Consider the following 12086-nt stretch of genomic DNA (forward strand, 5'->3'; position numbering starts at 1 on the left):
TGGGACTGAAGTATATCTAATTGGACCGAATAGAAATTGTTTAGAAAAAATTATCTTCAATAAATTTTAGAAAAAAACATTATATATTATATTACAATTACAAAATAATTATTTATTCTCACGTATCATATAGGTCGGCAACTAGTAATAATAAAATAAAATAAAATAAAAGAACAAAGGAAATTTGATATTTACAATTTTGTGCCGATGGAATATCTTTTCTTTTTCTTTTTTTTCCTTTTCTGAGTAGGTGGATGGGAACTCAAGCGTATTCAAACTTTTTTCTATTTCTTTTTACAGGTTTTTTTTTTTTTTTTTGAGAATCTTTTGCAGATATTTCCTGCCGAAGCAAAGCATATCCTACCTCTACTTGGCCCCCGTCAAAGAGACCAACATCTGTCTGTACTAAATTAATAACCTAATAGGAGCACCAGAGCGATTGGTCATTGACTCTCACTAGATCACACATCTTTAGAATTAAAGAATGTTTCCCCTCCTGTCCCACACACTCCCACTTTAAGAAATCAAATAGGTTTTCAATTGGAGATGGCCAAGCTGATCAATCAACCTTGGCCGACATGTAAGTTTACGTGTCCAATTCTATCTAAAAGTCTCTCTTGACCAAAAATCTATAGCTCATACATTAGCAACCAAAACTGAAGTATGCAACGTTGGCACCAAAAATATTACTTTAAAAGTTGTGAGGTACTGAAATTTAAGACATCAATCCATATCATATGCGGAAAATTCAACTATGAGTTATGCTAACGAGGGATATGGATTGTTAACGAGTTCCCGACATCAATCCATATCATATGCGGAAAATTCAACTATGAGTTATGCTAACGAGTGATATGGATTGCTGACGAGTGCCCTAAGGGCACTCGTTAGCATGACCCTTAAGATAATAGTTAACAATTCATTTTAAGAAAATTTTAACAGTACTTTTATAGAAAATATAAAAAGCTGTCAAAATATTAATTGTTTTTTGACGTAAATGCTCTTTTCGTCTCTATATTTTGGGGTCATTTCTATTTTGGTCCCTACATTTCTATTTTACCACTTTTAGTCCCTAATCCAATTAACGCTTGTTATTTTAGTCCTTTCCGTCAATCAACTAACAGAAAAAGCTTATGTAGCAAACGGAGTGCACTATTGACAGAGTAAATGCTGATGTGGCGAATAAAATAATAATAATAAAATTATTTATTATTTAATAAATGCCAAGTCAGCATAAAATAATAATAATAAAAAATCATTTTTTTTCTAAATTCTTTTAAAATAAAATAAAATAATTAAATTAAAAAAAATTATTTCTTTCATTATTTTTTTTCTGAAGAACATGTTCATGTTCCTTGGTTCATCCCTAGAAATTTTCTTGAGAAACAAACACACAAAGAAACCCAAAAAATTCAGCTCAAAAAAGAAATCATAAGCTCAAAAAAGAAATTCAGTCCTCATTTTCAATCCCAACAAAATCATCAAATCCCTAAGCCATAAGCCCAGAAAGTTCAAAACCAGAAAATCACTTCAACCGCAGGCTTCACCTCCACCAGATTCTCCATCGTCGTGAGCGTGCTATACACCGCAGCCATCTCATCGGGATCGAGATGGTGGGTGCTGGGTTCGACTGGGTTTGCTGGGATCTGGTCTTTCTCTTCGGTTTTGATCAGTGATCGTTGGTGGGTTTGACTAGGTTTGATCAGATCTAGGTTTAGAGAAAGAGATGGCTTCTCCGCCTCTCTCATGCAAAGCGAAGCCAATACGATCGGCAAAAACCCCTCAGTCCTTGCCGTGTTCAAGGCCCGTCGTCGCAAGCTTCACACCACTCAGTCTCCTCAGTTTCTCGACCTCAGGAACCAGCGCGATCTCTGGTCCGATTTTGATTACGGCTCCGATGTCATTATCGGTCTTCTCGATACCGAAATCTGGCTAGAGCGGCGTAGCTTTTTCAATAGGAATCTCGGAGCTTGTTGGTGGGTGCTGGGTTCGACTGGGTTCGTTGGTTGGGATTTCGCATTTTGAAATTTCATTTTGTTTTTTAAGTTATTAACTTGTTGTGGTATTTGAAATTTCTTTGATTATGGTTTGGTTTTGGAGTGGATGAGTTGGATGCTTTGCTAGGTTTCTATTCTTTGGATGGTTTGGTTTGGGTGTTGTTTCGTGTGGGTTTTCCTGTGTTTGCTCTTGTTGATGCTCTTTGATTTGGTGATGTTCATGTTTTTTTTTTTTTCTCCTGTTGGTTTGATGTTCATGTTCTTTGATGTTCATGCTCTTTGACTCTGGATTTGCTCTTTAATTCTGGGTTTGATGTCGTTGCTGGGTTTATTTCTTTATTTAAGAAGAACATTGAAGAACAAGTTCTTGTGTTCTTAGATCTGTAATTTTTTGTTTTTAATTTTTTATTTAATTAAAATTAATTTAGATGTTGATGTGCCATTTTTTAATGTCAAAATAAAATTTTTAATTATTATTTTAATGTGCCGTTTGCCACGTCAACTTTTTCTGTTAGTTGAGTGACGGAAAGGACTAAAATAACAAGTGTTAATTGGATTAGGGACTAAAAATGGTAAAATAGAAATGTAAGGACCAAAATAAAAATGACCCCAAAATGTAGGGACGAAAAGAGCATTTATGCCTTGTTTTTTCTTATTTTCCCATAAAAACTTTCTTTAAACAAATTATTAACTATTACCCTAAAAGCATCCGTTAGCATTTTCCTTCATCAATCATATAAGGAAGTATCCAAGATTATTACAAGATATGCTGCTTAATAATTAACCCATCAGTATCCTCAGTCAAGCAGATTTGTCAGACCCAAAAAACCCTTGCTCCAAGAATTGATATGCACAATGAATATCCCAGAGCACCTAGAAGTTGTTAAATTCTGCTCGCAAGTGTAGGCAAATTCAAGTTAGCTTACCAGGACCATCACAGGCTACTATATTTTAAGTTCGATGTTTAGTGTAGTAATAAAATGTTTACCCTGCGGTCAAGTTTACGAGGGAAAGAGAGACATTAGTAAAGAAAAAGGGTATTTGGTACATGTCTAAACACATATTTTCAATTTTTAAACAATATTATACGTATTTTCACACTTTTTCACTCATATATTTTCAAAAAAACTGAAAACTGTTGTTTAAACATACGTATCAAACGGGCCCTAAAGATAAGGAAACAACATTTTTCACTTTCTGTTGACATGATTAGAACAACATCACTTATACATCAATTCATTATTAACACCACTTTTATTCACCAATCACAGCATGTCATGTGAGTTGTAAAAAAAATTGTGAAAAATGTTGTGGCCTTAGACTTATGGAGAAACAAAATATGCTTAAAAACAGACTACTGTGATTTCCTCAGCTTGTTTCACTACTTTCATAAAACTAAGATTCAAGGCTACTGAGTACAGCTAGAGTTTAAGGAGTTGGGGGGAGGGAAGTCCTTGAAATGAACATAAGTCAAATTAGTAAAACCCAAATTCCCCCCAAAAAGCCATGAAGATGGATTTACATAGCCCCAAGTTCTAGGATCATTCTAGGATCACGCACGTGAACTTGTGAGTGAGTGTGCAACTAGAGGACGAGAATCACCCACTTTTATGAGCAAGATATCTTAGCAGAATGCAACCAAGCCCGTAGAAGCATGTACTCTATCCCAAGTGTCACAGACCTGCATTGTTCATAACTTAAAAAAATTAATTTGCCAGCAAGCAAAACCTGCAATACTAATGCAACTTGTTAAATAACATAATCTAAATGAAAGAAAATAAATCGGCACAAACTAGGTGGAAAGTTCAACAATTAATCAGCATAATAGGAGTACTAAAATTCAATTTGGGTGGAAGCAGAGAATCAAGAAGAATACTGAAATCGATTGAATTCTATTTATATATAATTTTTCAATGTTGGTTGATATGTTCAACTAAAACTAACTCGGATCCATAAGGGCAGAGCAAGTGCAGAAGCAATTGAAGCCCTATGGATCCCTATTTTTAGATATATCATCTTTGGGCTGGTCATCTTGACTCTGAGGCTCACCAAAAGAGGATTCATCAGCAGTCCACTTATCAATGCCTAAACCTCCTGCCACTTGCAAGGAACCTAAATCCCAGATGTCTGATAATCCACCAGTCACTTCCAAATCTGGAACTTCATAGTTGATTGGAGTACCCCATAACTCACTACGAGAGCTAGGCGTGACAGTACTGGCATCAAAACCCATGCTCCATATTTCCTCTTGTTTAATGATGCTTTCAATCCCTGGAGATAACTGAGAAAGAGCCTTCTCCTCCATTATTTCTTCAGGATAAGACACCAAATACTCAGTATTAACCTCTTCTGGCGGGCTTATGACATTCTTTCCTTTCAGATCTTCAGTCCTGAACCTCGATGACCCTTCTCCCACCTGCTCAGGAGTTTTGGCAAATCCCTGCAATACTGCAAATTCATCTGGCATGGCTAATTCAACCGATTCAACATTCTCAAATTGAAATGGTATGCTTTCAGCACCTAAGCCCATTTCTTCTAGTGTAGTAACCATACCTGGTGAGAGGTAATCCTGAGAATGTTCAACGGGTGGATTTAAATCTAGGCCTGAAGAAGGTACAAAGGGGAGTCCCCAATCTGGTTGGTACTTCACAATCTGCCCATCCATGGAAGAATCTGCCTTACCAATTTCATGTTGATGCTGCTTTACAAACTTCCTCCTCACTCGGGGAGAATCTATTTTTCTTTGTTCCTTCTTTTGCCTAAGAAGTTCTAAGAATGCTGGGTTCTGCAGCATCTTTGTCAAGAAAGAAATCATCTGCTGCTGTCTCTGCTCTGCAGACTGGAGCCTCTCATTCACTGCTTCCATATGGTGCACTGTCCCTCGGTGCTGCTGCTGCAATTCAACAACCTCCTGCATCATTGTACTCCTTTCCTTCTTCAATCTCTCTATCTCATTGTCCAAACCAGGCTTCCCTGCTTCAGTAGAAGGCCCAGTATAGACCCCAATCAGTTGGGATTGATGTGATTTGCGCCTCTGAATGTTCTTCAAGAGATGTCTCTTCCCTCGCTGGAAAGCTTCATTGGCAAATTCCCACCTATCAGTATCAATCTTGCGGAACCCCTGAATAAACAAAGTGATTCAAAAATGAATAAGGATGACCTAAAACTCAAGAAAACAAAATATAAATATGATGATTGACATCATAAATAGTTCATCCATAATACAATTTGAAGCCGTCAATTTTCACGCCTAGAAGAAGCTGGATCGCACTATACAATCTGTAAAATCATAAAACTTCCTTAAACATAAAAGGAGGTGTCAGATGATAACATGTATAATCTTGACTAAATAGCACAAATACAGATGTTTTTTTTTTTTTTTTAAATGAACTTATAAAATTCTACCTGCAGACGATGAACTCCCTACTCATCCGGTACACAATCAGAGGGGAAGATGTTCCTTTCTTCGGCGATGTGAAGATTAAAACATGCATCCCTTAGCCCTAATTATAAGCCGATGAAGGAATATCCTTGTAACACTTATAAAACATTCATCGTACGTTTCATGAATAGAAAAGTCAAGCCTAACATGAACATGATCCTGACAAAGTAGACCTCAAGATAAAATTTTAACAAATAATTCCAGAACCCGACTACCAATTACCTCTCCCAGACTTAGAAGTGAGAGTTTTATGAACGAGTACAACATTTTTTATAATTCCGGAACAACATAAATTGAGAATTTATAAAATTCATCAGCAAATCCTTTAAAAGTTCAAAAGGCCCACATATACAAAGATTATATACAAATTTGGCCTCTCAGCTACAATTCAAAGAACAATTTGTCAATTACAAACTTAACATCAATGATCAATCTAAAACCAAGAAATACACAGAAACAAAAAAAAGGTGAGAGAGATAAAGCAAAACATTTACATACAGATGACACCAGCCATTACAGGTGGTGTGACTGCAAAAAAATACCCACATAAGTATTAAGCTGGCGAACAAAACTGGAGAAATTGCTGTGCTTGAAATTCCTAGGCAACACGACGCTCGAAAACTCCACCGGGTCCCACACCACGAAGCTCTCTCCCCTCGAACCCCACGATATAATCGGGTCGAGCACCGGGTCATCCACGAGCTCGAAAGTCTTGGTCAGAAATGGCGGAATTGAAATTTCCTGTAACCACCCAAGCGGTTGAGGAACACCGATATTATTCTCAGCCTCTCCTCCACTACTCGACGGTACAGTAGTAGTACCTGCTGCTTGACCAGCCATGTATTCGAACCCCATTAGAGAATCATCAAAGTTGGAAAAACTAGCTGTGGAAAAAGACGACGACGTTTCGGGTTGTATTGAACTAGTCGAAGTTTTGGGTGGTTCATCTTTAGGACCCATAATCATATAAGGTTGTTGTTAAGGTTTTTGCTTTGGTTTTGGTTTTGGTCGAATGGATATGAGAGAAATGAAATGATAAGAGTTAAAAGAGTCAAGGGTAGGATTTATATATAAATAGAGGATTAATTTGCCGACAACCTGGGTTCAATTAAGAAAAATCTAGAAAGAATCGAAAGAGATTTTAAGTCGGTGGAGGTTCACCTCTGCTCGTCTGTCTTCTGATGATTCGATGGCTACTGTTGTTGTTGTTGTGTTGGAGATTTTGCTGAGACATTTTTACTTATATATTAAGGTTTTGAGATTTTGAGAGAGATGAGAGTATCGCCGACCTTGGAGTTAAGGAGGATTTGCAGGTTCTGGGCAGCTACGCTCTCGTTGAAATGAATTCGTGTGGTTTTGGAGACAGTTGGGGACCACTAATAGGCTAGATATTTTTGTCAACTTGGATTTTTTTTTTGTTTGTTTTTTTGTCTGCTTCAGGTGCTTGGTCGTAATACTTGGGGACGAAGCTAACTTCTCTGGCCAATGGGAGATTTGGGGCGCTAGTGCATTCCAGATTTGGGACTCCCTCTGTTGCCACGTCAGTATTACATCAATGGGAAAGGATAATTAAAAAATTTGGAATAATATTAATCAAATAGTAGTACCCAAAAAATTATTGCACCTTTTTTTTTAATAAATATTTTAATAAAAATTTTAAGTTTTTTATTAGTTTTTTTTTTTTTTTTTGTTTTGGGCCAAGGAAAAAGGTTAGGATCGAGACAGTTGTGTTACCATATTAATATCATACTTTTTGGGTTTTTAAACATGCATATAGGAGAATCGATGAATCATAATTGTTATTCTAGCCCCACGAGAATGTTAGTAAGCATTGAGTGGATGTGTGAGGTATTTTCAAGTTCCACCTCTCAAACCAGATGGGAGTTAGCTTGATGACCACTAGACCACTACCTCCGCTATTTTTTTTTTTTTTTTTCTTTCTTTCCTTATAATCCTATGATGAATATAACATTTATTATACATCAATCTTGAGTCATGACAAATTATAATGTATTAAAGTCCATAGCTAAATTGTTTTGCACTATTAATACATAGTAATAGTAAAGGAAAGTAAGGGTCTGTTTGGATTTTTTTTGTCATCACTTATTACTATTTACTCAATTTTCATCACTCATCACTTAAAATACCCCAATTTCCCTAAATCCACCTGTTTGACACTCATCACTCAGTTCTGCCGTTAGTTTTTGTTTCAAAAAAAAAAAATTTTGAAAAGTCAAGATATGCGGCTGAACAGTGAGAGATATGCGGCTGGGCTTTGTTTCAAAAATTAAAAAAAAAATTAAAATTAAAATTAAAATCCCACAAGTCAAACATTGAGGTTGAACAATGAGAGAGTTGTGAGTTTATGAAAATGCCATTGGAAACTGAGTTATGGAAACTGAAAACACCTAAAATGTGTTTTCAATTTCCATAACTCATAACTCAAAAAACAGAGAATTAAGTGATGGAAACAAAATCCAAAACGAACTTCTTAGCCATAGGTCCCACCATTTTTGAGTTATGAGTTATAGAAATAGCAAATCCAAACAGCCCCCTAAGTTTTGTTTGTCCTTGCTCGGTCTTGGTTTAGTTTTTAGTTTGAATTTGATCAAGTAAAGTTGGGTGGATGGTGAAATTAACTTCGGTTGCTGTTGTTGCTAGGGTATTGCACTGGGTGCAATTCACTTATTTTTCCTCACAAAATTTTTTCACTTTTTACTTCTCTTAACTTTTTTTAATCAATGGTTGAGGTTGAAAGTTGCTTTTTACAACTATCAATTTCAATCATTCATAGTAATTGCACTTGATCTTAATCTAGCTTTTTGGTTAAGGTCGGGTAGGGATTGTTTGACCTATAGACACTGAGACAAGTACTGCAATATGTCTCCTCGTGATTGATAAATATTTGGTTACCTTTTCTTTAATCGATGGTTGAAATTTAAAGTTATTTTTTGCAAATATCAATCTCAATCATTTGATTTCAATTCGGTTTTTTAATTAAGGTCGGGCAGGGGACCATTTGACCTATAGACACTGAGTCACTGAGACAAGTATTGCAATATGTCTCCTCGTGATTGATAAATATTTGGTTACCTTTTCAGCCCTTAAATTCTCTGCTATTAAGCAACCTTTCAAAAGAACTAATTTGTCTTGTTCTGCTGAATCCAATGCTCATAGTTCTTCGTCTTTTTAACTGTCTATTTCTTAGTAGTTAGTAGTTGCACAACTTGCACTAGACTGTCACAGATGCTTTGCCCTGCTATAGAAGACATTGTCGAAAATTTTCCAAATCTTCAAAAATTTCATTGTTTACTTTAGATATTTCGTTCAATTTAATTCATATTATCATGGCTAATTGGCTATTTACAAAAATTATGTCACTATTTAACACCTACCTTTGCTAAAAAGAGATTCTGCATTTCAGATTTCTCTTTTCTCCCTCAGGTAGTGTCAATTTTTGCCTGCATGTGATTCAAAATTCAACATGTCAAACTTTTTTTATTGGTAAGTTGACTAATTTCTAATTACACACACATCCGAAGAGTATTGAACTCATAATCTCATCCTCTATCTCACTAGTTTATAGGCTAGTTCTTTTTGTTTTTTTAAAGAAGTATAGGCTAATTCAGCATGCCTAACTAATTTGATTACCCTAACTGATTTGGTTTTAGTATTACAAGTGAAATTAGCATAATACAGTGTCTAGCACTATCAAGTTAAAAATAAGGCCAAAATTGGGAATTAACACTGGTTTTCAAACAATATAATTAGTAGGCACTGTTTTCAAACTATATTTTTTACTAGCATCTCGAGTCTAAGAGACTCGATTTAGGGCCTATAAATTGAGTCTTTGAGACTCAATTTTCATAGTTTGATTACGTCTGATGTGACATTTTTTCCATGTAGCAACCACCTGGAAATCGAGTCTCTAAGACTCGATTTATAAGCACCCTTTTGAAAAACAAGTATAATGTTTTATAAGCACACCCTTTACACCTTCTCTTCCTCTCTCTTTCTCTGTTTTCCAATTCCCAAATTCTCAAATCCAACAAACAAACACAAAGTCAACAACCATGTCCTCCACCACATCTCCCCCAATTCTCCCAATCTCAAACACCACCGCCACCACCACTGCCCAATCATCCTAACCACCAATCACCACCTCAGCTTTTCGCAACTTCCTCAGCAACATAATCAAATTGGTCCACAACAACCTCGCCCAGTGCCGCCTGTGGTCCGCTTTCTCGAAACCCAAATCCTTCTCCGACACCACCCTCCGCGTCCGCAAGAACTACTCCTACTTCTGCATCAACTACCTCACTATCATCGAACTAGTCCTCGCTTTCTCTCTCAGTGACTGGGTTGTGGATTGTGTGGGTTTGGGTTTTGGTGGGTCATTAGGTGGCGGAGTTCGGTCTGTTTGGGTTTGTGGGTATGGATTTGGCGGTGGTGGTTTTGTTGGATTTTAGGTGGTGGTGGTGGTGGTGGCTGCTGTGTTGTAGGTGATTTTTTTTTTTTCCTCTCTCTCTTTCTTCTCTGATGAAAAGGTGTAAAGGGTGTGCTTAAAATATTATACTTGCTTATAAATTGAGTCTTAGAGACTCAATTTCCAGGTGGATGCCATGTGGAAAAAACGTAACATCAAACGTGATCAGAACACTAAAATCGAGTCTTTTAAACTCGAGATGCTAGTAAAAAATGTAATTTTGTAACAGTATCTACTAATTATATTGTTTAGCAAACAGTGTTAATTTCCAATTTTGGCCTAAAAATAATTAGAAATTATTTAAGCAACCAGCCTCCTTTACCCAAAGCTTGAAAGTTGATGAAAATATCTTTTGCATATTGCTGGAAAATTTATAGGAAATAATGAAAATAATCAAAAGTCAAAAGATATCTTCAACATTTTTGGTTTCCCATGAGGCGTAACCCCCTTATGAGGAAGGGTTAAACCTTGCACCAGGCCTGCGAGCCCAAGACTACCTTTCCTCAAGCAGTGAAAAAATGTTTGTTTCTCATGGAAAATTGTTTTCAGGAAATATTTTCTAGCTTTTAATCCCCATTTAAAAAAGAAATTAAAAATACTTGTATTCACAATGCAAATATAGCAAACAGTTTCTATGACAAGCATTAGGCTAATGTTCTGAGATATAATATCCTGCAAAAAGTGTAATTATTCAATTGTCTAGGAGTAATACTTCTCCATCTCAATTAATTACAGATTTTATAAGTAAAATTCCAGGGCCGGCTGAATGGGTGAGCAAAAGATGCAATCACCTAAGGCCCCAAGTAAAAAAAAGACCCCCAAATTTTAACCAATAAGGTTATTTATAATCAATAAATAAAATAATATTTTTTTCTCATATGAGAAACAAATATAAAAGAGAGAAAAATGCAACGTTTACAATATTTTTCATAACACTTTTACAACCAATGCTAAGTAGTAGGTTGTTACAACTTGTTATTAATGGCAAAAAAATAATTATAGTGATATTTTCAAATAGAAAACAAAAAACAACTTAAAACCTAGGATTTGTTGTAAAAAAATATGGTGAATGTTGCACTTCTAAAAAAAAATAAGAATAATAAAAAGAGGTGAGTTGGCAAACTTTTACTAGTTTTCATCTAAGTCTATCACTAACCCCACTCTTTTACTTACCACTACAATCTACCACATCAATAAGTATGAAAAATTTTGTCAAGTTTTTTCTGTCTATAAAATTTCTAAAAAAAAGAAAAATTCTATGTAGTTCATGTTAATTAGTAGTAATTTTGCATCTAAAATAAAATAATCAATTTTCGCCTTAAGCCCCCAAATACATCAAGCCGCCCCTGTAAAATTCATGATGGAATTGTTTCAAACATCGAATTGAACAAAAAACCGAGGAGTGATTTACTATTTTTTGGTTCGACTCCTAAATGTTATAAATCATTTAGTTAAATTATTTAATATAAATAATTATAATAAACTTATAAGTTTTTCTATTTTATTTTGGCCAAATATTGTTCAAAAATACTTTTTGCTTCCGAACTTATAAGGGAGATTTATAAAGGCTTAATTTTGTTAATTATCGTATACATTTTCACTTTGAGATTTTACTCCTTAAAGAATGAAATCAACGATGGTGACTAATTTATAAGTAAAGTTATTCCTTGTATATGTTTTTTACATTATTTTGAGTTGTTTTGTGAGAAAGATTTCTTGAAAGTCCCACATCATAATAATGAAATAGAACGACATATTTCCTCATCTATAAATACCATATTCCACCAAGAATTTTAATTTTAATTATGAACAATACAGGCTGGCTTTACTGTAGGCAAAACATTCATTAGTCCAATGTTGAACTAGCATTTGTATGGGCATAACACTCAATAGTTCAATGTTTGGTTAGTTTTATGTTGGCTTAACTTTTAAGCTTATTTTTTAATAAGTAAAATATTTTTATTAGTCCAAACAGTTAGAAGTTAAAACCAGAAGTCAAAACAGATAATGGCAGTTGAATCGCCAGTTGGTTGGGCTGGCTTTGATCCCTTATGACATTTTTTTTTTCTTTCTGGTTTTTAATGCAAGGCCAACCCAGTCAAGTCAGTTCACCATTGAACCGACGGAACTAACTGGTATTATACCATTTCTAAAACCTGAC

At 35.2% G+C, this 12086-nt stretch overlaps 1 protein-coding gene across 3 annotated transcripts; it reads right to left on the reverse strand.

The window, feature by feature from the left end:
- Positions 1 to 3291: 3291 nt before the first annotated feature.
- On the reverse strand, positions 3292 to 6819 carry LOC115953275 (heat stress transcription factor A-3). Of its 3 annotated transcripts, none has more exons than XM_031070870.1 (3): positions 5986 to 6819; positions 4551 to 5118; positions 3292 to 4445 (listed from the first exon to the last, which is right to left on the reverse strand). In XM_031070870.1, exons 1-3 carry the CDS (start codon positions 6403 to 6405, stop codon positions 3985 to 3987), a joined length of 1449 nt encoding a protein of 482 aa, XP_030926730.1. In that variant the 5' UTR covers positions 6406 to 6819; the 3' UTR covers positions 3292 to 3984. The 3 variants fall into 3 exon arrangements, with proteins under 3 accessions (XP_030926730.1, XP_030926729.1, XP_030926728.1); XM_031070869.1 differs by having other exon boundaries at positions 3292 to 3678; positions 4047 to 5118; positions 5986 to 6814; XM_031070868.1 differs by having other exon boundaries at positions 3292 to 5118; positions 5986 to 6816.
- Positions 6820 to 12086: the final 5267 nt, after the last annotated feature.

This window comes from Quercus lobata, chromosome 7 (assembly GCF_001633185.2).
Source record: "Quercus lobata isolate SW786 chromosome 7, ValleyOak3.0 Primary Assembly, whole genome shotgun sequence".
NCBI lineage: Eukaryota > Viridiplantae > Streptophyta > Magnoliopsida > Fagales > Fagaceae > Quercus > Quercus lobata.